General features: G+C 42.6%; 4 protein-coding genes across 7 annotated transcripts in view; 3 read left to right on the top strand and 1 right to left on the bottom strand.

Annotated features, from left to right (window-relative positions):
• The first annotated feature begins 20 nt into the window (after nucleotides 1-20).
• On the top strand, nucleotides 21-4462 carry LOC144523814 (uncharacterized). The gene is made up of 9 exons (XM_078259686.1): nucleotides 21-229; nucleotides 395-458; nucleotides 1558-1613; nucleotides 1778-1811; nucleotides 1901-1926; nucleotides 2008-2083; nucleotides 2214-3779; nucleotides 3910-3952; nucleotides 4057-4462. The coding sequence occupies exons 1-9, from the start codon at nucleotides 152-154 to the stop codon at nucleotides 4064-4066; spliced, it is 1953 nt and encodes a 650-aa protein (XP_078115812.1). The 5' UTR covers nucleotides 21-151; the 3' UTR covers nucleotides 4067-4462.
• Nucleotides 4463-4497: 35 nt separating this feature from the next.
• ppat (phosphoribosyl pyrophosphate amidotransferase) lies at nucleotides 4498-14864 on the bottom strand. 3 transcript variants are annotated; one of them, XM_078259692.1, is made up of 11 exons: nucleotides 14182-14864; nucleotides 9563-9629; nucleotides 9027-9233; nucleotides 8621-8733; nucleotides 8223-8368; nucleotides 8040-8103; nucleotides 7799-7950; nucleotides 6839-6966; nucleotides 6507-6728; nucleotides 5861-5981; nucleotides 4498-5090 (listed from the first exon to the last, which is right to left on the bottom strand). In XM_078259692.1, exons 1-11 carry the CDS (start codon nucleotides 14307-14309, stop codon nucleotides 4918-4920), a joined length of 1521 nt encoding a protein of 506 aa, XP_078115818.1. In that variant the 5' UTR covers nucleotides 14310-14864; the 3' UTR covers nucleotides 4498-4917. The 3 variants fall into 3 exon arrangements, with proteins under 3 accessions (XP_078115818.1, XP_078115817.1, XP_078115819.1); XM_078259691.1 differs by having other exon boundaries at nucleotides 8040-8112; nucleotides 14182-14863; XM_078259693.1 differs by lacking the exon at nucleotides 14182-14864 and adding an exon at nucleotides 9850-9945 and having other exon boundaries at nucleotides 8040-8112.
• The window catches only part of rabggta (Rab geranylgeranyltransferase subunit alpha), a 152085-nt gene continuing 136251 nt past the window's right edge, over nucleotides 8035-23868 (top strand). Inside the window, exon 1 of the mRNA XM_078259688.1 lies at nucleotides 8035-8038. The gene's annotated coding sequence lies outside the window, so the exon portion shown is untranslated. The remainder of the gene's footprint in view (nucleotides 8039-23868) is intronic.
• Nucleotides 9990-20894, top strand: paics (phosphoribosylaminoimidazole carboxylase, phosphoribosylaminoimidazole succinocarboxamide synthetase). Of its 2 annotated transcripts, none has more exons than XM_078259685.1 (15): nucleotides 9990-10508; nucleotides 10812-11285; nucleotides 11381-11440; nucleotides 11519-12130; nucleotides 12707-12784; nucleotides 13086-13234; nucleotides 15013-15055; nucleotides 15148-15345; nucleotides 17044-17222; nucleotides 17350-17529; nucleotides 17649-17762; nucleotides 17854-17937; nucleotides 18628-18808; nucleotides 18903-19061; nucleotides 20314-20894. In XM_078259685.1, the coding sequence occupies exons 1-15, from the start codon at nucleotides 10097-10099 to the stop codon at nucleotides 20478-20480; spliced, it is 3090 nt and encodes a 1029-aa protein (XP_078115811.1). In that variant the 5' UTR covers nucleotides 9990-10096; the 3' UTR covers nucleotides 20481-20894. The 2 variants fall into 2 exon arrangements, with proteins under 2 accessions (XP_078115811.1, XP_078115810.1); XM_078259684.1 differs by having other exon boundaries at nucleotides 9990-10514.

The raw sequence follows: 23868 nt of genomic DNA, 5'->3' as shown, positions 1-23868 counted from the left end.
CTAGGAGCAGTGAATGCACCACGGCCTGTCCAATAGTTTGTCTCTATTTTGCGGAGGAAAGAATTTTGAACCTAAAACCGCCTTTTGTTTTCGATCATTAGCCTGCTACCTTCTCCTGTCAACATCAAGAAAAAGTCCTTTTACATGCAATATGGACGACTTATTGCAAACAAGACTGGTTGAAAACAGCCGTAACTACAGAAATTCACTGGAACGAATCATAGACAAGGTGTGTTGATAAGCTATCGGACGGTGGCAACGTTACCGTTAGCATGAAGTGACGAAGCATAGCTAGCTAATCGTTAGCTTAAATTAACTTCAAAGATACATGAATGAATGAGTATGTGAACACCCGTGTTTGCTTAACGTTACCTCTGCATTCGCTTTTTAACAGTATTCAAAGCTTCAATACCAAGATGGGGGGGTGGAGGTGGACCTCGACAGCACAAGAACCCAAAGTAAGTTGACTACAAAGTTTTTATAACATTGGTTCTGCCCGTGGTTTAGCTAATGTAAGAGATTGTCGCTGTAACAACATTAACAGACAACGTAGTACAGGCATGGGGATGTATAGTATACCGTTACAGAAATAAAACAAACCGTGTTGACAGGTTAGGCTGACAGCGAGCGTAACGTTACTGCTGCTGGCTGTGACATAACGTTAAGCAAACAGGGCTGTGTTTTGTTTCCCATGCTGTATACGCTGTACGTTATACCAATCAGTGTCGAGCTTCAATCTCCACTCACCTTTTTTAAGTATAGAGATGGTACAGTCTTGGTAAGGACTCCTAAAGCCTGACAAATCACCCTTGGGTGGGTTATCAGGAGGAGGTATAGAGCTTCATTAGATGGTGTTCTGACAATTTCCTTGAGGTCAATGTGACTATAACAAAGGAAATGATCTTACTGTAGATTTTAGACGTAGTCGAGAAGTCCCACTCACCAAAGTTAACAATGAACCCATCCAAAGAGTCAACACTGACAGATACTTCGGGACAGAGATTGATGACCAGCTGAAGTCTGATGTACTGTGTGTGCCACTGTAAAGTAAAACAAAAAAAAGAAATACAATAGCAAATGTTTTGTCTGTCCTTTGGTCTGATTTGCGTGTTTGGAAACATGCACGACCTAGACCACAATAGGTGGCAGTGCATGATCAGTAGCGGAGTAGTGTCATTGGGACGTTGACCAGATGTCAGCTGCTCAGTAGCGAAAGGATGGCATTCTGAGTAAGGCTGAGCACACCCTCACAATGATCCTGCTCACCCTCAGTCACCCCGCTCACCCTCTGTCACCCCCCTCACCCTGGAATTGTAATCTGTGTGCAATATTTGTTTGGTGCAGTATATATTTAATAGTGGATTATAATGCTGTTGGACATTCTCAGGGATTGTGTGTGTAAGGGGGGGGGGGCATCGCATATTGAATATTTGTATCTGTTTTTATTCACTTAATGTAACTAACCAGTCAGTGATTGGTTTCCATCTCTGCATCAGTAGTTGTTATGTGGCCTGGTCTCATTGTCTCTTTTCTGTCTTGACTCCTTGCATGGTGAAGCACTTGAACACTACATGAACCTGTCAAAAGTAGAGCTGAACAAGCTGGATTCAAAGGTTTGGGTCACTGTGATTATACTCTGCAGCCATATATGACACAAAATACAATGATCTGATTAGGAAGCAGTTTATTCGACTGCCGTCAGACTGCTGGTCCTCAGTGAATTCAGATACTAAATATATGTGCAGCTATTATAATCAAGCACTTTTCATCTCCTCAGAGCCTGACGGATTTGAGAGAGGAGTCAATAGGAGGTAAGTATCCATAACCTTTAAACAAGAGCAATTTACAGACGTATACATTTGTATATTTATTAATCTGGTTACTTTTTCTTCCACCACAGCCCAGGACATTACAAGAGACTCTCAGGTAAATGTACTGTTTGTTTCAACAGTTCTGTCTTGAATGTCTGAATTATATCTCAAATTCATTTTGGTTTATTTTCAACAGTTGGACTTCACGCATCAAGATGGCGAAGCTGATAAGACTTGTGTTTCCACTACCCAATTGTCTGTGCAGGATGATTGTAAGAACAAGAAAGCAATAGGCACACTTTTTTTTTTTTTAAACAACATGGCAGGACAAGCTATTGCAGAATTGAAATGAAAGTGTCTAATTTTAGGTGACCTTTCTTCTCCACTTTTTGTGTCCTCCAGGGCTGGCTAGCAATGACACGACTCACCTGACTGTGAGCTCCATGGATGAGAGTCGGAGAACCATTTTTGAGACGGAGGTCCAGCCTGAGGAGCAAGACGATGATCTGGAGATGAGTCTGAGAAGTCAGGGCAGCTCTTTGGTGGAGCTCTATCCCAGCATGATCAGTCGAATAGGGAGGGCCTGGCATCGGCAGCACGTCTCTGAGGCAGCCGGCTTGGTGCTGAGGAGGTACCGCAGATGGAGACAGCAGTCAAACCGAAGCAATCTCAGCAAAACCTTCGTTGTCACACTGAGACACACCACCAGAAACCAAAAAAACACGACCAGCCAGACGCCGCTCAAGGAGAACGCCAACAGCTCCGCGAAAAGGCAGTTTGTGGGGACCCAAACTGCCCCTCAGTCTTCATTGCAGAATGTAACGAATATGCAGGATTGGCAAGCACAGCAGCAGTCTCCTGGGAGGGTGAGAAGAGAGCAGCACAAACCTATTCTCGCCATGGACCTCTCTGATCCCGCCGAGTTCTTCACGTCAAACGAGAGCTCGCTGAGCGAAACCTTCATGCCAAAAGAGCGCTCGCTGAACGAGACCTTCACCGTGTGTGAAGTGTCCCGGCTAGGAGAACAGCCCTCCGTTTACAAGTTCAGTCCTTCCCGGCCTTGCTTTCCTGCAGCAAAAGCATCCTTGGACCCGTCTCTCGGGTCCAAAAGGCTTTCTTTCAATGCACACTCGCTGCAGACTGTTTGCTGTTCCACGTGTGCATCGGAAGCCACCGCTGCGAGAGAGAGACCAGACATCTACGGCTCCCCGGTCAGGCAAAGTCCCTCCCAAGCCAGGGTGACGACCAGCCTCAGTAGATCACCTCACGCCTTTTCCAGAAGCCCCAAAGCACATTCTGTGGAAAGCTTTTCCAGAGAGCCTATGAGGCCCAGGTTAATGTCCACCCCTCCACAAAAGCCAACTATGCCACAGAGGATGCTTCATCCTCAAGACCCCCATCACTCCCTCCACCCACAGCTGCGTTCACCTCAGGTGGCCACGGGAACAAAAGGCCGCGACAGGCTCCGGCGGCACCTTTCTTTCGACTCCTCCCTGCCATCCATCCGCATCTCTTGCTCCCCGAAGAAGCTTGACGAGGACTTCCTCAAGCTCTACCACAAGTTTGTCTGCCAGAACAAATCATCCGTCTTCAACAGGCTTCCCTGCCGCCTCTGTGCCCAAAGCTCCGAGGCTGGCAGAAGCCCCTCCTCCTCAGCTCTGGCAGCGCTCGCCTTGTCGCCCCACCGCTCCCTCCTGAGGAAACGCCACAGGGAGTTGGACTGGGACAGCCACCCCCAGTCCAAACGCCTCAGGGACGAGTACTGCCCATCCTCCCCGGGGTCCTACCGCCATGGGAAAGAGATGCTGAGACGCAGTCTCTCTCAGTCCCAGTACGGCCTCTCCTATAGCTCCACCAAACCCAGCATGTCTCCAAGATTCAGCCCCCAGAAGCGCTCCGCAGATACACATCAGGAAACCTGGATGAGTCGGCACCACCACGTGTCTGCTGCCGATTTTTCTGGCATGGGTGAGCTTCCTCTATAAAACACCGTATTGTGCTGCTGAAGCCTTTATTTTTGTCCTGTCTGCTGTTAAACAAATTAAGCAGTTTGTTTCATCACCAATTCCCTTTACTTCCTATTTGATTCATTCAACAGGAAGTTCACTTGAAAGCAGAATGGCCCATGGCTTCTCCCCCAGGTGATTAGAATTCATTTCTACATACATACATACAGTGTTTGTTTTCTGGCCTCTGAGCATTCATGCGTTTTCATAATCACTCTTTTCTTACCCAACATGTGCAGAAAATGGTGAACAGGGATTACACCAGCCTGCCCACAGATGAAGGAAAACTAATTTTGTCGTGTAACAAATGTCAGTATGAAAGTATTTCTGAAAGCTTCGGATACAAATATTGGTGAAAATCACATAACCAATTGAAAGCATTTGGTAGTGTGAGCTCAGTAAATTGTATCACTGAACTGCTGCTTGTTACATTTTTAGTGGTCATTATATATATCAGTTTTCTATCCAAGTTTGTGTTCCTGTTTGGATGTTTTTCATTTTTTTTTTCATTTTTACGAGTACTGTCAAACCATCTATTTGTCTAATCTTAACTTTTTCCTGTGGTACATCATTACCTCAGTTAATACAGCCTCATGGTTATTTCTTGTTATGTTTTATTATTGAAATAAAATTGCGAATGTCAAACAAGTTTCTGAAAAAAGAACAAAAAAAACAATTACTTGTCATTGTAGTTATTCTGTTTATTATAGTTAATCTGTTTATCATTTACTTTTCCATTATATTTCATGCAAGGTTTAAAGTTAGAAAAACAAAAACAGTCAGACCCAAAACAAGAGAGCATAATGTTTCATTTAAGGTAAAGGTAGAAAAGTAAACGTGATAAAGAAAATAAAGACAATTTAACATTTTGGTTCACGGGCCTTGTGCGCTTTTCTGACATAGTAAATTCTATTTAACACTCCTGTCTTGTTAAGGCTTGGAATGTGAAACTACTGCATGTATTTAGTGTCCCAGGTAGCAGTATTCAAATGCCCAGCCTGTTTTCTAGTCTACAGTGAACATAACATTCACATACATCAGCTGTGGGAGCTTGCAGGAAACCCACAGTGCTGCTGCTGTAACTATGGTCGGTCATGGCATTACCACTCCAGCTCCACTGGGTACTTCCCAGTCAGGCAGGCAGTGCAGTGGCCCACTCGCTTGCTGGACTTGTTATTGGAGCTGATCTTGTCCTTCTGCTGGAGCGAGGCGATTCCCTCCTGAACGGCTGACACCAGGCCATCCACAGTCAGATACTGAACACTGGCGGCACCTACAAAACAGTTCAAGTGTTAAAAGTGCTAATTTTCAGGTTCATAATTTAGAGGTTGTACCAGGATAGGTTTACATGGTTTAATTTTCAAAAAAACACCATATTTTTTGTTGTTGTTATACAGCACATTGCTGCAGCTCCTCTTTTCACCCTGTGTGTTGAGCTCTCTGTTTTAGCTACAGAGTGAGACATCTCACTTCTGTTCCATCTTTGTTGGGAGTCGCCCATGCTCAGTACCTAGGTAAGGACTACTAGCCAGTCAGAAGCAGAGTATGAGGGCGTGCCCTGACAGTACCTAGGTAAGGACTACTAGCCAGTCAGAAGCAGAGTATGAGGGAGTGCCATGCTAGCAGCTAGGCGAGCATTATAACGTGTGTTCCAAAGTGACCACGTTTGTCTCTGAAGTAAAGGCTGGACTACAATAGAGCTGTTTGGAGCAGTTTGTGAACAGTGGTTTCTGTTGGAGATGGTAAGTCCCTTTGGGGTGGACTTTGGGCTTTTTCACTTTGTAAACTTATAACATTCACACAAAAAAGTATGATACAAAGGAAAGGGAAAAAGCCAAAAAGCATAATATGGGCACTTTAACTGAGATGCACCAATCCAACTGAAGCCACACTACAGCAGTAAAGATCAAGAGAAAGGATGGCACATTAACTTCATCACTTTGTTACAATATATTTTGATTCAGAAACTAAGATGCTTCTATTTTAAACTGTACAGCTATTTTGATCATTGTCGGTGAGATGTACTACTGTATTAGTACTTACCAATGTATCCAGCAATGTCCTGAAACTCTGGCTTGTTGGCAATGAGCTCCTCCTTGGTGGGAATATTGATGCCCATGTAGCAAGGGTGTCTGATCGGTGGAGAGGCAACCCTGATGTGGACCTGTCGAGAAGAAAAACAGCTCAGAATTTTACTCGGTTACAAACTGCTTGTTTGGGTTTTAAAGTTTCCCCTTTTGACCATCATTCTGCCCACAGATCATCTGATATTCAAAACTGTGTGATAAGTGATAATCGGTCAATTTGTAATATTTTGCATATCTTTTATATTTTCTGGTGTACCATTGGTGGGGGGGACCATATAATCTCAACCACTTAAAACTAGTTTTTCTGTTCTATTTTCAGAAAAGAAAAAAAAAAAAATTGTTTTCACTGACAGTTAATAAGCATTATATTTGACATTGGAGTATTGCAGGCGAGTTGGAGCGCCTCTACAATAAAATGCTGTGGAAGCAGTTAAGTTATATTAGCACGATTATAAAAAAATAAAATAAAAAGTAATTGGGACGCCTCCAAATTATCTTGGGACCCTTTTTGGGGTCCACGTCCTCAGGTTAGGGACCACTGTTAAAACATTGTGTCATGTCACCACATATACAGGAGTATGTAACAGCCTTAGTAAACAAACCTCAGTTGCACCGGCGTCTTTCAGCAGTTTTATAATGGGGGAGATGGTGTTGCCTCTGACGATGGAGTCATCTACCAGCACCACTCGTTTCCCAGCAAAGTTGTCTGTCAAGGCCCCAAACTTCTTAGCAACTCCTAGCTGCCTCAGCCGGGTATTTGGTTGAATAAATGTTCTCCCGACGTAGCGGTTCTTACACAGAACCTCTATATATGGCAGCCCAGACTGTGAGGAGAACAAGAAGAGGGAAGCTTGTGAGGACAGACGTCCATCAGGAGGAGGGGGTATCACTGCATCTCTATTACACAGTTAGAGCAGACAGCTTGTAGACAGACCTGCTGAGCGTAGCCCAGTGCAGCAGGAGTTGCAGACTCTGGCACAGTGCTGACCACGTCTGCGTCTGTTGGAGCCTCGATGGCTAACTGCCGACCACAGCGCTGCCTGACGGTGTAGACCATCTGACCTGCAGCACAGCGATATAAAATACTGAACATGTAATAATTTAACTTAGATAAAACGTAATTTAATAATTTAACAACAAAGCCAAACAGTTAAGATCAGAGTGGTATTTAAAGTGCTCATATTATGCTTTTTGGCATTTTCCCCTTTCCTTTATTGTGTTATATATCTTTTTTTGTGCATGTAATAGGTTTATAAAGTGAAAAAGCCCAAAGTCCACCCCAAAGGGACTTACCATCTCCAACAGAAAACACTGTTCACAAACTGCTCCAAACAGCTCTATTGTAGTCCAGCCTTTACTTCAGAGACAAACGTGGTCACTTTGGAACACACGTTATAATGCTCGCCTAGCTGCTAGCATGGCACGCCCTCATACTCTGCTTCTGACTGGCTAGTAGTCCTTACCTAGGTACTGTCAGGACACGCCCTCATACTCTGCTTCTGACTGGCTAGTAGTCCTTACCTAGGTACTGTCAGGGCACGCCCTCATACTCTGCTTCTGACTGGCTAGTAGTCCTTACCTAGGTACTGTCAGGGCACGCCCTCATACTCTGCTTCTGACTGGCTAGTAGTCCTTACCTAGCTACTGAGCATGGGCGACTCCCAACAAAGATGGAACAGAAGTGAGATGTCTCACTCTGTAGCTAAAACAGAGAGCTCAACACACAGGGTGAAAAGAGGAGCTGCAGCAATGTGCAGTACAACAAATATATGGTGTTTTTTGAAAATTAAACCATGTAAACCTATTCTGATATAACCTCTAAATACAATTATGAGCCTGAAAATGAGCATAATATGAGCACTTTAAAAGATGGTCCATAAAAAAATATTCAAACCTTCAAAAATGGAGTCCGGTCTGGCAAAGTACACATATTCAAATATGCAGAAGGCAGGGAGGTCTCCCTCAGGGCGAGGGACAACACTCAGAGACTTGACTCCGTGCTTGGATATCTGGACTATCTCTCCTGGTAAGACCTCTCTGTAATACCTGAGGACCAAGGAGGACACGAAAATGGTCATTACCCACAACCCTTCCAACATAATGCAGAAGACGTTACATATTCGGTGAAAACTGACTTGGCACCGATGGACTGGAAGCTGCAGGACTCTGACGACACAACCCACCCCTCAGTGTCCTCCTCTTCGGCACCTCACCAAAAGGGACAAAGAATGACGTTAATCACCCACCAGCCTCCGACACGCCTGGCCTCTGATGAAAAATGCCCTGGCTTGTTTGTAAAACAAACACGTCAAGAATACCTGAACTGTGCAGTTTAGAGACAGGAACAACCCGTCCGATGCACAGGGGTCGATTTCCGTACGGGTCACGCACCGCATAGACAACATCTTTGAACATCACCAACAGTGAGTACGATGTAGGGGTCTCAGTCATCAGATTTTTAATCCTACAATACAAAACAGGTATTTGAATAGTGTATATATAAAAAAATAAAAAAAAGTGTGTGTATATATATATATATATATATATATATATATACATATACATATACATATACATACACACACATATATATATACACATATATATATATACACACATATATATATATATATACATATACTACATATATATATATATATATATATATATACACACATATATACACACACACACACCATCAGGTCACAACACTGACCTGGCAACCCAGTCTGGTGCGTCCTGCTCCTCCATAGGTGGAGTCAATGCCAGCAGTTGGGTGATGAGCTCGCTGTCTGAGCTGGTGGAGAGGCCCACACCATGGCGCATTACCTGCACAGCACATTTACAATGACTCATTCAGTTTATATATATATATATATATATAAGATTTTTTTTCATGCAAGCTAATCTCCATTTCCTTGCATATATTCATTTGTTATAAAAGAAGAAAGTTATGACACCTACACAAGCATAACACTAACAGATTAAATAGCTGTTATGCACACTGTATATAGAGGCCTGGTTTGTCATAAGTAGCATATATTGCATTGCAGGTTTTTATTTGTGCAGACAAAATCCAACAGATATGCACCAGGTTCTGTAAATTAAGAGGCCATCCTCACCTTTTTCCGCAGGGCATGCGCATTAATCAGCTCTCCATTGTGTGCTACGGCAATCTTGCCATGCAGTGTATCCACCACAAAGGGCTGGCAGTTCTGCAGCTCCGAGATCCCAGTAGTTGAATAGCGTGTGTGACAAATACCGAGGTTACCATAGCGCAGCTTCAGAAGAGCATCAGGTGGGAAAGCACTGCTCACTAATCCCATTCCCTAAAAACAAAAGAAGAAAACGGAAAGAGGAATCAGTGAGAGATGTCAGTTACACAATCTGCACAAATAATAAAGTATGTATAATATGCATCATGTTGTAGAGTGGGAAACTAGGTCACAATCAGTGTGATGAAGCTTTAGAAGAAACCAGCACAGCCATTATCAACCGGTCAATGCAATTGTGTTTTGGTGTGTACACACATGGGTTTTTATTCAGGGTGCAGCTTTAATGAAAAAGGAGCAAAAATGTTTCCTGTATTTGTATAGTGCGAGTTAAAATCTGCTTCAGTCTGAAAGTACAAGGGGCTTCTAGTCAAGACTAATGTTACCTTGTGGGCTGTGTACGTGGGTGGACTGGCTCCATTACTTGTGACAATCCCAGCACTTTCCTGACCCCTGAGTAGACACAAGCAATCACATGTAAATTCCAACAGTGTAAAATATATCAGTGGGAAGTGAGTTTTATATTGAATGATCTTTCAGTCTTTTTCCTGCAGGACTAAACATGAATAAACTTGTTCAATAGTCAAAGATAGGTATGCGCCTCGAGGCAAACCAAACTGGTTTGTTTCAAGCAAAACGAAGCAGGAAGGAGAAGCTGAAAAAAACCACCAACGTCTGCTTCTCTGCTGTGGAGCGGCCATATACGGAGAGTCGCCTTGCTGCAGTTTCAGCCTGTATACCAAGCTGCTTCTCGGATTACAGTTGGCCCCTCCCCCTCGGCACACAGCTTAAGCCAGTGGTGAGGCTGCTTTTCAGCATGGAGGCGTTGCTTTCAGGCTTAACCGCCTGGTTGCCTAGGGAACCGGGCAGCAGAGACAGACGGATTGGGGAAAAGAAAGCGTTTCCAGGTCAGCTCAAACATGGAGAGAGGAGCAGAGAGACAAAGAGGAGGTGATAGGGAGGTGGCAGAGGAAAACGGCTCGGTGGAGAGGCAGTGGGGGGAGGCAGAGGTGCTGGCTCTCATGTCAGTGTGGGACGAGGTGGGAGCTCAGCACGTAGCTGAGAGCAGAACCACATTTGAGTTGATCTCAGAGCGTCTAAGGAGGCTCAGTGTTGTGCGCAGCTGGTGGGAGTGTCAGGCCAAGTACAGGAGCCTGGGACTCCAGAGCAGGAAGCCAGACGGAGCAGCAGCAGCAGCAGCAACAGCAGGCACTTCTGCAAACTACAGCCCAGCAGTGGATGGAAGGCCAGGGGAGAGCTGGGAGGAAGAGGTGGAAGATGTTGGCAAAAGAGGAAGCTACCCTTCCTCAGTCACTATCCCAAAGCAGGAAGGTAAATGTAGGTTCAACCCCAAGGGGTAGCGCCGATGATCACGACATATGGCAACGCTAAACACATTTTAGTATTTAATCAACTGACAAATCAGGAGATAAACAAGCATGACAGTCAAACTGGTTTTAGCTTCAAACTGAAGTAGAAACTTCTTTTTTTAGCAGTACTTTTGCCTGATCTCAACATTGTAAACCCAGTCTAAAAGGTCAGATTAAAATAAAACCTGTTTCTTACAAGCTCCAACTTACTTTCCAAAATCAAAACTGAGCTGAAGTTAACAACAGCATGTGCATGTGTGTACAGGTACCATGGGTCTAATCCATCGGGCTCTTCCTTACACTGCGAGTGTGGCTGAGGAGGGGGGCCGCCACTGGACTGACGACGAGGTGAGAGCCCTGTTGTGCGTCTGGGCTGACCGGCGCATTCGAGAGCGCTTGAAGTGCACACTGCGCAACAAATCCATCTTCCAAGAGATGGCCCGTCAGATGCAAAGAAACTTTGGGGTGATACGCAACTGGAAACAATGTCGAACTAAATACAAGAACTTGAAATACGACTACAAGACTGCGAAAAGCGCTCACGCTGTTGGAGGCAGCGGCGCAGGAGGCCCGGGAAAGTACATGAAGTTCTTCGATGAGGTGGAAGCCATTCTGCTGGACCGCGGACTGGACAACGGGACCATGGAGATGCAGAAGAGGCTGTATGATGAAGAAATGGGGGCAGGGAGGCTACAGACACCAGCCCCAGAAAGTGAGGTTGTCATTGAAATTGATGATGGTATGTATTCAGTCTGCAGTAAGTATAGTAGTTTTGTATTCAAAAGGCTAAAAGAACAATACATTTCTCTACTTTTTTTTAAATTTAATTTTCAGATGATAACAGCGATGATTATGATATGGACGGAGACATGGAAGCAAAATGGAGAGGAGCAGGTACGCCACATGAATAACCAGTGCACTTACATTATATGTAATATTTTTTTTCGCTAATCTGTTTTCTATTCATTCCAGACGCCCATTTAACACTCACAGATCCATCCAGCTCCGACCAGTTCCACGTGGTCATGGTGTCGGACACAGGCCGAAACTGGAGCGACCAGGAGGTGAGAGCGCTGATTCGAGTCTGGTCCGATGAGCGCGTGTGCAGGCAGTTGGAGAGCTCGACTAGAAAGAGAGACATCTTCGTCCAGATCTCCAACAGGTTAATGCAGCAAGGCATTGAACGTGACTGGAAGCAGTGCCACACCAAGTACAAAAACCTCAAGTACCTGTACCGCTCGCTTCAAAGAGGAAAGAGTGATGAAGCCGACCCGAGGCGCCTTATGAGGTTCTACGATGAGGTGGATGCCATTATGAATCGCACAACGAATGGCTCGCCACATGACACGGGAGCTGCAGACCACCAAGCAGATTCAGGCAGACTTACCATGTTGGAGGGCTGTGAGGAGAACGATCACGTCGATGTCTACTGGACAAAGATGAACACAGCGGCCGCAATGGCGGGAGCAATTGAGGACCGAACTTGTAGTTCGGATTCTGTTTCGTCCATTTGCCTCGATGTTACACCACAAAATGAAGATCCGAGGCTGCATGCAGTCCAGGAGCAACAGCACAGATTAATGAGTGAGCCCAGTATCATTATTTATTCATGGGTAGTGGGCAGGTGTTTGATGAAAACAATTCACACGTAGCTTTCTACTACTATTACCAAAATCCATTCATGAAACCTACAGAGGCAGAGATTCATAGCATCTCTTATGCCTATGACTCACATGTACATAATTCAAATTGTTACTAATATCACTTTAAATTATGATCTCCCAAACTTCAACCAATTATTGCCATTTTTAAAGAGTCAGTTCAACCAAATTGCCAAGGAATATTTTGTTCACAGACCTCGCTGTGGACTGGTTTTCATAGAGATTATCTTGTAATTATTTAAGTGCATGTACTGGGAGAGGAGTAGAAATCTCAAAGATAGCTATTTAAAAATCTGGACAAATAGAAGCTAAACTATCTGCATGGCTAGATACTTCCAGTGATAAATAAAAAAATATGTTTTTAATGGTTTGTAATTTAGGCAAACTACCCTTGAAATAAGCTACATGGGAACCTTTTCCAAAAGCGAGAATATAAACACTTTTTTTTACACTTTTAAAGGATGGCCTGTTGTCTTGTAACTGTGATTGTTGTTTGCAGGCTCCTCTGAACCACAGGTAAAGAGAGAGGATATGTATTCAGCAAGTAGAGGAATGAAGAGGAAAGCTGTGGATCCAGGTTTGAAATGTGCCTCCCTAATCACTTGCTATGTCACTCACATGATGTCCACAAAAAGCCTGTAACTTCTGACTCAGTCCCATGAGCCTCATAATTAAATAATGGATAAAGGTACGGTTGTAAGTGCTAACAAGAGGCACAACTCATGATGATGTTCACCGTCAGACCACGAGAAAAAGAGACTTTGCTCACCCATGAAGATGTAAAATGTTGTAGTAGCATAGTGTTTCCCTAATAACAGCATTCGGGTGATGTAAGGATAATAATCAGATTTTAAATCTGCCTTTGTTCCCTTTTTCAGACCCTACACTCCAGACGCCCGTAAAAAAATTGGACACTGGCTCTGATAAGGTGGAGGGCCTGTGTAAAGAAGAGCAGGATAACATCCCGATAATGAAGATCAATTCAGTCTGTTCAATAGCCTTATCCAATCCATCCCCAGAGAAAAAGGTACTGCCTACTAATCTCATGTCATAACTAGTACAAACAATTATGCAACCAAAGTAAATTGACAAATTATTCTTTAACAGGCTGTAGAAGTCCAGAAAAGACGATGCTGCTGTGCTGGAAGAAATGTTGTAAACTCACAGATTATATAGGCTACATCTTACTTCTGCCTTTTAGCAGTCTTTGTGTCATCTTTAAAAGCTGCAAGTTGATTAATCGATTAGTTTAATGACAGAAAATTTATCAATTACTACTCATCAATTGGTTTTAAAAATAAACAGGCAAATCGCTTATATGAATATGGGAAAATGTGTTTTTCCTACTTTTTGATATTTAGTAGACACTTATTAATTCAGCAGCAGATTAATCGACTATGAAAATAGCCGTTATTTGCGCCTCTATTCATATTTTAATATTTGAGAGTGAATCTGTTAGTCAGTATTTAGTTTATGGTGAGATTTACGACACTTAATGTCTTCAATTCATTCACGCTAGCCTCGGTGCCCCTCTGTTGGTCCTGCTGGTCCACGTAAAGTTAGTCGGGTTTGCAGCCATAGGTCGTAGCTGATGGACAGCTTCACCTTTGCCCGTGTGTATTGTGTTTACTCTGATGTTTAACGTTTGCTACATTTGAACACTTTGGCCGGCCAGGCTTGCAGAGTTAGGAGACTAGTGGAACTTAAGCGTTGTTTTCTTTAGAACACCTAGCTACTTTTCCCCTGTAGTGCCCAAGTGTGACTTGATAGGTTACATTTCAATGTTTCCTCATCAGCTTTAGTAGGTCAAGCTAAACTGTTTAAGCCCAAAATGACAACTTTTTGGAAAGAGGGTTTTGTTGAACAGTTGTTCTTGGACACTTTCTGACCAGCTAACGTTAACCTAGTCTTTATCCGTTATTTGTGATAAAAAAAACAACAACAAAAACACTCACGTTACAAGAGTTAACTTACCTGTGTTGTAACGCCGTAAGTCCCAGAGTTAAGACCTGAGCCACCTCCAGCTGTGTGGGCCACTCTCCGGCAGCCACGCACCCGAAAACACCGCACTCCTCCCCGATACCGGACGCCTCAAACTCCATCCCGCCGCTGTCTGTCTCGGTCCTCCGTTAACCCTGGCTGACGTGCCTGGTTGCCTGGGCAATCGTGCTCGTGCTTACCTATACGCGCTCTGAAAGTATTGACCGAGCACGTGCAGAAAGCGTTGATATAGCTGCAGGCAGTCACTACAACGTGGCCCGTTAAGACAACATAAACGCAGCTGACATTGTAGAAGTGGCCTTGAAATCACGAGTCGGAAAAAAACTGCGACATAAAAAGCATCACTTAGTGCAGCTTTAACACACGCAACAGGCCACTATAACTGATATGACATAATCAGAACGCATTTTTATCAAACTTATTGAACTGGCGAAACACGTGGTATGTTTACGAGGACAACGATTTATCTAAATCTGATTAATCGATTCGGTCGAGCGACCAATTGTTTTCTCTTGATTAAATTTTGATAAATCAATCGTCTTGTCAAGAGAAATTTGATGCTGTTTAGTTTAGTGGATAAACTCCGCACAAACTTCTTCTCGCAAATATTTGGAGATGTGCTCGGAGCGTCTTCCCCTCACGTGGTGAACAATGCGCTGCTGTGAGTGGCTGGCTGAATGAGCTAAAGCCTGTGATTGGTTATCAGAGCACGTAAGACAGACTCCACTTCCCTTTTCTCCAGCCTGCACGCCTTCGCTCCCTCTTCATCGTGCAACTTATTAACGTTCAGTTTTTGGGTTTCAGGACTCTCGGTCGGTAAAGAACACCACCATGGCCTCCACACCAGGTACAGTACAACAATGAATTCGTATCAAAGCGCGTGTTACATCTGCAGCGTTTCATTTTAAACTTTCCCTTTTTCTATGTGCGTGTTTTCAGAGTTGAAGCTCGGCCAGAAGCTAAGTGAGGGAAAGACGAAGCAGATTTTTGAGCTCGTGGACGAGTCCGGACTGGTTCTGGTCCAGTCCAAAGACCAGATCACGGCTGGGAATGCCGTGAGGAAAGACCAGATGGAGGGCAAGGCTGCCATCGCCAACAAAACGACGAGCTGCGTGTTCAAACTGCTCCAGGAATCTGGTGAGGACTTAGTAAAAGTTATTATAGTTAGTTGGTCCATTCAAAAGGCACTCAGTCAGTCAGGTTATGTTGGAGCAGTTGGGTCATAACGTTACTCCCCCTAAGGCAACTTTCCCACATGCTCAGAATTGGGTTTAGCTATTGTGGATGAATGTGTTTAAGCCAGAGGACTATAATAACTGTATTGTATTTATTTTTTAGAATAGAATGCCTTTTATTGTCACTATACACATGAACAATGAGATTAAAAGCAACTCCTTTTCCAGTGCCAACATGTACGTAAAATAAATATAACATGGAATAAAATAAGTAGTGCAAAAACAAAGGGTGGGGGTAAGGTGCACAGTTCTGAGACTGTGTGTGTATATATATATATATATATATATATATACACATTATTTGAATATTGCCCAATAGTGGTGATCATATTCAATGAGTAATAGAGTAATGATATTGCACACTATACAGATATTGCACAGTAATGGATTCCCTCACACACTATTTGTGTGGGATCCAAGAGTCATCAGCATTTTGATAAGCAGTGAAGAGAGGTGACTGTACTCTGGAGGGAAGACCAGCCTACTTATCTCTTCTGTTTTGGTAGCTAACTCCATTTTTATCTCAGAAAATAAAAAGCCCAAGTTGTCATATTGAGCTTGCTTGTTTTGTCTCACAAACAGTCAAAACCCCAAAGAGAGTATCACATTTTTGTAGCTGTAACCAGAATGTTTATTTTAGTTTAAAATTGCTAAAATAAAAGTAAAAGATTATCCGAATAGTTAGCAAACAACTTTCTGTTAACTGACCAATTGTTTTGAGCTCTACTGAAAACATGTGATCATGTATCCACTTTTTCACCTTCATGATAATTTCGGTAACAATTTCAAGTTTATTTATCCTTTTTATTTTTTTTACGTGTACATGATCCCTCCAATAACAACAAATGCTTTTTGAAGTGATCCAATGCACGTCCACAATTGACGGACATTGACGTGTTAAAGCCCAGATTCAGAAAATGACTCCGTCTTGCGTTAATTAAAAAGTAATTGGGTAACTCAACCGACATGCCACTCATAAGTGTGCTAATGGCTATCTTGTGACTTAAAACTTTATAATTCACCACATCCCCCTCACTTAACCTTCATTTTAGGATCTTTTGAAGTACTGGTGTGGTTCAACATCTGTAATCAAATTGAACACTGAAGTAGGCAATATATCGATATATGAGGCTAGATATCGTCTTAAATTTTGGATATCGTAATATCCTGATATGACACACGTGTTGTCTTTTCCTGGTTTTAAAGGCTGCATTATAGTAAAGTGATGTCATTTTCTGAACCCACCAGACTGTTCTAGCTGTTCTATTATTAGCCTTTTCCCCACTTACTCATTATATCAACGTAACTGATTTATCTATCAAAAATCTCATTGTGTGCGTATTTGGTGAATGCGCCAGTTGTCAACCCTACAATATCGCCACAATATCTATCAAGGTATTTGGTCAAAAATATCGGGATATTTGATTTTCTCCATATCACCCAGAAAATCAAGATACTCAGATACTGAAGGGTAAAATTATAATATTAAGTTTCAGACAGTACTTTGTTCACAACTCTTGACAGAATCAAGAGGTTTGGCTCATGGAGCCCTGGGGGGTGCTCTGTAATAGTCTAATTTTAACATCAACCTTTCTTCCAGGCATTAAGACTGCCTATGTGAAGCAGCACTCTGACACCGCGTTCATCGCAGCCCACTGTGAGATGATTCCCATCGAGTGGGTATGTCGCCGAGTGGCAACTGGATCATTCCTCAAGAGGAATCCAGGAGTCAAGGAAGGCTTCCGCTTCTCCCCCCTGAAGATGGAGATGTTCTTTAAAGTGAGTCTGAGCCCTCGCCTCGACTGCCTCTAATCTGTTGTCGGTCTTTTTGTAACTTGACTCAAAAGTGTCCCCCAAGTGTCGAATGGCATCCATCTTTTATGTAATCTGTTGCTTTCTGATATAGGACGATGCCAACAACGACCCCCAGTGGTCAGAGGAGCAGCTGCTGGAGGCGAAATTCTCTCTGGCTGGGCTCACAATCGGTCAGTGCGAGGTGGACATCATGAATCGCAGCACCGTGGCCATCTTTGAGATTCTGGAGAAGTCCTGGGCCACGCAGAACTGCACGCTGGTGGACATGAAGGTATGCAGTGCAACGCCGCCCTCTGCTGGTTAATCTGCTATCCGAGTGGGAACACTTTTTCTTAGTGAACCCTTTTGTAGCTGCTTCACAATTTTTAGGATTGTCTCTCTTGCTTATAGATCGAGTTTGGCGTGAATGTGAAGACTCAAGAGATTGTCCTCGCTGATGTGATTGACAACGATTCGTGGAGGCTGTGGCCAGCTGGAGATCGCAGCCAGCAGAAGGACAAACAGGTCGGGACTTGTCTTTGGTCTTGTTGTGTCATTTTTTTACTCTTCAGAAGTATGATAAGAGCTGAAATAACTTGTTTTCCCCACTTCCTAGGTGTACCGAGACCTTAAAGAAGTTACCCCTGAAGCAATGCAGATGGTGAAGAGAAACTTTGAGTGGGTCTCTGAAAGGGTCAAGGTACACTGAACCCGATGTCCCAGTCTGCTCTTTATCAAGACAGGCTTTTGTATGCTTTGAATCAACATGTTATAACAGACACACACGTGTGTGTGTGTGTATATATATATATATATATATATATATATATATATATATATATATATATATATATATATATATATATATATATATATATATATATATATATAATAATACACACACACAACCGGTCAAAAGTTTGGGGTCACTTTGAAATTTCCATTCCAGACAGAATACCAGCTGAGATCAGTTTTTTTTAACCTGGGCAGCAGTTTTCAGATTACATTATGTGCTTACATAATTGCAACAGAGGTCAAAAATGTGCATTTGGAACATTGGATGAATGGTTGCTGATAATGGGCAATGTAGATCTTGCATTAAATGTGTGTGTCTTCAAACATACATTCAAGTGACTGTACGGTTTAAAAGATACATTAAAGTGACTTTAGTTTTAAGAAGAAATGGCAGGTTCATGCGACTGCCTTTTGGGTCTGGTTCGACCAGTAGCTTATGAAGGCTAATGTTAGCTCGATATTTGCTACATAACCGACAGTTCAAGCATTTATCGTGATCCGGTAATGGTCACGTGGCCAGTGCTCGGCTAATGTTGCGTAGCCATATATAAAGGGGCCTTGCATAGAGCTAACCAGAGCTGTGTTGTGTCTCCAGCTGCTGCTGGAGCACCAGGCCGGCGGCAGGGTGGTGGTTTTGATGGGCTCCACCTCGGACGTGGCTCACTGTGAAAAAATCCGGAAGGCCTGCACCTCCTACGGGATTCCCTGCATCCTGAGAGTCACCTCGGCACACAAGGGTCCAGATGAGACGCTCCGCATCAAAGCGGAATATGAAGGTGTGTTTATTTCTTTCCTTTTTGAAAGAAGTGAGGGTGAGTATGATTTTTGTCTCATCCATCATGCCACAATATCGGTATGCTTTTCCCTCAGGTGACGGCGTACCCACTGTGTTTGTGGCTGTAGCCGGCAGAAGTAACGGCCTCGGTCCGGTGATGTCTGGAAACACGGCGTATCCTGTCATCAACTGCCCGCCTCTCACTCCAGACTGGGGGGCACAAGACGTCTGGTCATCCCTGCGTATGCCAAGCGGTAAACATAACACTTCCTACTATAGCCCGACGGATATATCAGCGGGCCGATTATTATCGGCCGATATTATGGCATTTTCCAAACTATCGTTATCGGCATTTATAATGGCCGATAAATGAATATTTAAAAAATAAAATCTAAACAGCCGAAACACCCTTCAACCATGTTCTGAGTGTTGGTGTTCCATAGTCTGTCCACCAGAGGGGGCTCTACAACCTCCCTGTTGGAAACACTCTTTGATTGTTGTGTTTTTGTTCAGGACTTTAAGTTTCATATCTGAAGTTTGTATTTTTATACATCTTATTTATCAGAACTTTAATATATTTTGATGTTCCTCTGTTGTAACAATAAAACAAGTTTATTTTTAAACTGCATTGTCATATTGTTTTAGTGAGGACTCATACATAACTAATGTTAGGGAAATCTGTTTAGGTTTTTGTTACACAAAAAAAAAAAAAAAATAATGTATATCAGAAATCGGTTTTTTAAATCACCAAATATTTGTATCGATATCGGCCTTAAAAATCCTTTATCAGTCAGGCTCTACTTCCTACGTTTTAAATTGTTGGTCCACATGTGAGTCAGTGTTGTGACCAAGTCATCTTTGCTCAAGTCCGAAGTAAGTCTCAAGTCATTTGGTCCAAATCTGGAATTATTTATTTTTTTTTTTTTTTGGGGTCAAGTCACTATTTTTTTTTTTTTTAAATGATTTTTTTTTTTACACCCAAGACAAAGCACTCGTACCTGTAGTATCAGTCAGTTTGTAGTCTGGCTGTCGGAAATGTTTGAGCAGGTCTTGAATTCAGCAGTTCTCTCATCAATCATCTAAAAGTGATTACTCGGGGCACAGACTCAACCATCGTGGTGGTCTGGTCCGACTAATGAGGCGTCCTCAGGGGTCTTTGATGTTACGTGTTGCCATGACAGCCAGTCATCCATCCAATCATGACAAGCTTTTGGAGTCGTCCAATCATGATCCCCAGTTTGCGCTGCTGCTTTTTGCATAGCGTACTTGATAGTTGGACAGAAACGTGTCAACGTTAAATTGTTATTTTAACGGCTAACATTCAAAACCATGAATACACGCAAGTCATCCGACTCATCATGTCTTGAGTCATTAACTTACAAGTCCAAGTCGAGTTTCCAGTCATTTATTTTTTAAGTTGCAAGTCATCAGAATGGAATCTCTGATGCGAGTTTATTTGTCATAGCAACTGAGCCTTCCTCTGTCCCCCCCCCACACCCTCTGCAGGTCTCGGCTGCTCCACAATCCTCTCCCCCGAGGCTGCTGCTCAGTTTGCCGCGCAGATCTTCGGGTTGACTGATCACCTGGTGTGGTGCAAACTGAGAGCCTCCATGCTCAACACCTGGGTGTCTCTCAAGCTGGCTGACAAGAAGTTACAGGCCTGCAGCCTCTGAAGTGCTTCAGGACATCTTTCCAGAGCCTTTTGTGCTCTTTTAGGGCTCCACAGTCTGTCAATGTCATGTCTGTTTACCATGAAAACCCACTAACGGTAGATGGAATCTACATGTACTTTCTCACACACATGAATCATTCCATTAAAAACAAAATAATAAAGCTTCTTAATGAAATGCTTCTGTGGTTATTTAATTCCTATTGGACTTTGACAGAAACATTTTGACCGTCATTGGATGAGACACCAATACATTTGCATGTTAACACTGGAAAATCTCTGGGTCAGGATGGTATTGTGCTGATACACATGCATCTCCTTTCCAAAGACTGCTCACTTTATGCTCATTTTCAGGTTCATAATTGTATTTAAAGGCTATATCAGAATGGGTTTAATTAAATGTTTTTGTTGTACTGCACATTGCTGCAGCTCCTCTTTTCACCCTGTGTGTTGAGCTCTCTGTTATAGCTACAGAGTGAGACATCCCACTTCTGTTCCATCTTTGTTGGGAGTCGCACATGCTCAGTAGCTAGGTAAGGACTACTAGCCAGTCAGAAGCAGAGTATGAGGGCGTGCCCTGACAGTACCTAGGTAAGGACTCAGTATTCAGTTTTCAATTTGAAAACCATGTATCATTTTCCTTCCACTTCACAGTAATGTGCCGTTTTGTGGTGGTCCATCACATAAAATCCCAATGAAGTACATTTACGTTTGTGGTTATGTAACTAAATGTGGAAAAGTTCAAGGGGTATGAATACTTGTGCAAGGCTCTGTGTGTGCCACTGTGAAGGTAAAATAAAATACAATAGCAAATGTTTTTCTTAAATAACTGTCCATTTTTAATGTGGATCGTGTTCTACAAGGCTGTACTACAGATCATCCTGTCCTTTGGTCTGATTTGCGTGTTTGGAAACATGCACGACCTAGACAACAATAGGTTGCAGTGCATGATCAGTAAGCGAGTAGGGTCATTGGGTGTGCCAGATAACTTTGAGTAAAGGCTGAGCACACCCTCAGGGACCCTGCTCACCTTCTGCACAACTGCTTCCAACCAAGCTGACAGAGCAGTGGGAGGATTCTGCAGAGGGAAATAACAGCCAGATTTAGCAAGTCTTTTGTTCCTTCAGCAATCAGACAGTTAAATGAGAGGGACGGTAAAAAGAAAACAGGATCTAATGGAATTTTTGTCAGGGCTATGAGGAATGGTACCTGTATGGTGCAATATTTATATTTATTAAGTATATAAAGTGGGATTATAATGCTGTTGGGGTATACGTGCAGTTTAGTGTCCCAAATTCCCCGTACAATGTCCTTAATTAATTAAGAACCTGCTAAACCACCTGTGCTACCCTAACCTTAACCTGTCCCAAATGTCTGTCTCAAAACCCTCATTTGGGACTCTCAGTTTTTGGAAAATATTTTGGGACACTAAACTGCTGTTGGACATTCTCAGTGATCATGTAGTCCACTGCAGATCATATTATTTATGGGTGTGTGTGTCAGCATATGCTAGAGTGAGTGTACCTATAAGTGCTCTCTCTGTGTGTGTGTGTGTGTATCTGCACCTTGACTAACTTTACCTTGACCTACATTCTCCAAAAGTTTGCTTTAGATAATACTTCATTTGCATATCCAAACATAGGTTTCAGAAAACTAGTAATATAAAATCAATGGTGATAGTTTAATGGTGATATCAATTAGTTAAAAATGTTTACCCTGTTCACCTGTAGTGCCGTGCAAAATGTATGCAACTTTACAATACATATCTTTAAAGACTTTTCTCAACATGAGTTTTTTTCACACTCTGAGCCAGAAATCTCAACTTCAGTACCACTGGAAATGTATGCAAATAAGTACATATTTAGTAAGGTAATGCCTCATTTGCATTAAAAAAAACAACAACTTGTAATGCATGAAAGAATAGCTTTAATGTAAGTGATTAACTGGGGACGTTTCATGGTGATATTAGTTAAACATGTTAACCCTATTCACCTGTAGTGTCTCCCCTTAAAAATGTCATGGCATTTCATTTAGGAGAGCCAGTTTCAGGGTCCTGGTTTTGTGCATGCTGGCTCACTGTCACAGCTTACTGAGCCATCGTTAACATTTGTTTCACCTGTGCTTTCCCACCTATGACAAGTCAAAATTTCTATCATGAAAATTGTTTCTTTCAGCACTCCAATTTAGAAAATGTCAAGTTGGCGCTTAGGCAATAGTTTAAAAACGAAAGTTGTGACAGGAACTTATGAACTAGGATGAAGAGCTGCTACCCCCAGTTCATAAATATCTCTCTAATATTTCCCATTTCAATCAAATTCATGTATTCTTTCATCTGCTCAGTTGTGGGACCTCAACTCAGCCACAGGAGGGAGCCTGCATCTCATGTCTCAATCCAAAATCTTAACCTTTCAATCTGTTCCAGTAGTTTGCAGCCAAGGGAATGAGTCAGAATATCATGCCACCATTTTATTTTTTACTTCTACTGTAGTACAGCTCTTCCTTTGATAACAAATGATGGGTTTAATGACCTATGGTGTAATAAATCTTTGTTCACGTGTGGGTGGAAGTGGGAGGATGGAAGTGCTGAGGAGAGTGATACAGATGAGTGTAGTGAAGCTGATGTCTGACAAAATCCTCAGCATTTTAATTTGGAGTTGGATTTTATTTTATGTGCTGCATGGGAGTCAGCTTTCCCGTCTCTAAATCTATATGCAGCATAAAGATTAGAGGTAGAGCGACGGCACTGAAATGGACATAATGTGTAAGTCTCAGTGATTCCAGGTCTCCTTGACAACCGTAACATGGCAACAATCACTCTGTATACAATGCTGTGTTCCCTCTTGCATGCAAAGCTCTGTGAGTCCAGTTTATATCTCTTTTATTCATTCCCTTCTCTCCTTGCTGGCATTTGACTATTTTACTACACCCCATCCCCATGGATACAACAATAGCTGAGATTTAACGAACACAACATGAATCAGCAAAATCTAACCCACGGAGTTCTGAATTTGTGTGGTCATGATTTTGTCCTAGGCTTGTTAAATGTATGCTTTCCTCTTCATTGTAATAATAATAATAATAATAATAATAATAATAATGATGGGAAGGCTAGTGTAATAAGAGAACCAACAGAGGCAAACATGCAGTGACTCTCTCAAGACTCAAAAAAGCTATTTATTTAGCTCTCAAACCTGTGAGAGTGGCAGTTAAACATCACTACTACAGTTTATTTACAGTGTTCTACAACAGTATTTTTTATCTTCTCTTTTCTGTTTGGTCTTGTGAACAAAATTTCTATATCATCCTATGGATAAACTAACATCATCATTAAAATTGTTGTCATTCTCCCTGTTTTCCTCTGCTGGACGCACACGATGATCCCGCATAACATT

Source organism: Sander vitreus, chromosome 9, assembly GCF_031162955.1.
Source record: "Sander vitreus isolate 19-12246 chromosome 9, sanVit1, whole genome shotgun sequence".
NCBI classification, from domain to species: domain Eukaryota; kingdom Metazoa; phylum Chordata; class Actinopteri; order Perciformes; family Percidae; genus Sander; species Sander vitreus.
This window is presented reverse-complemented; position numbering and strand designations above follow the sequence as displayed.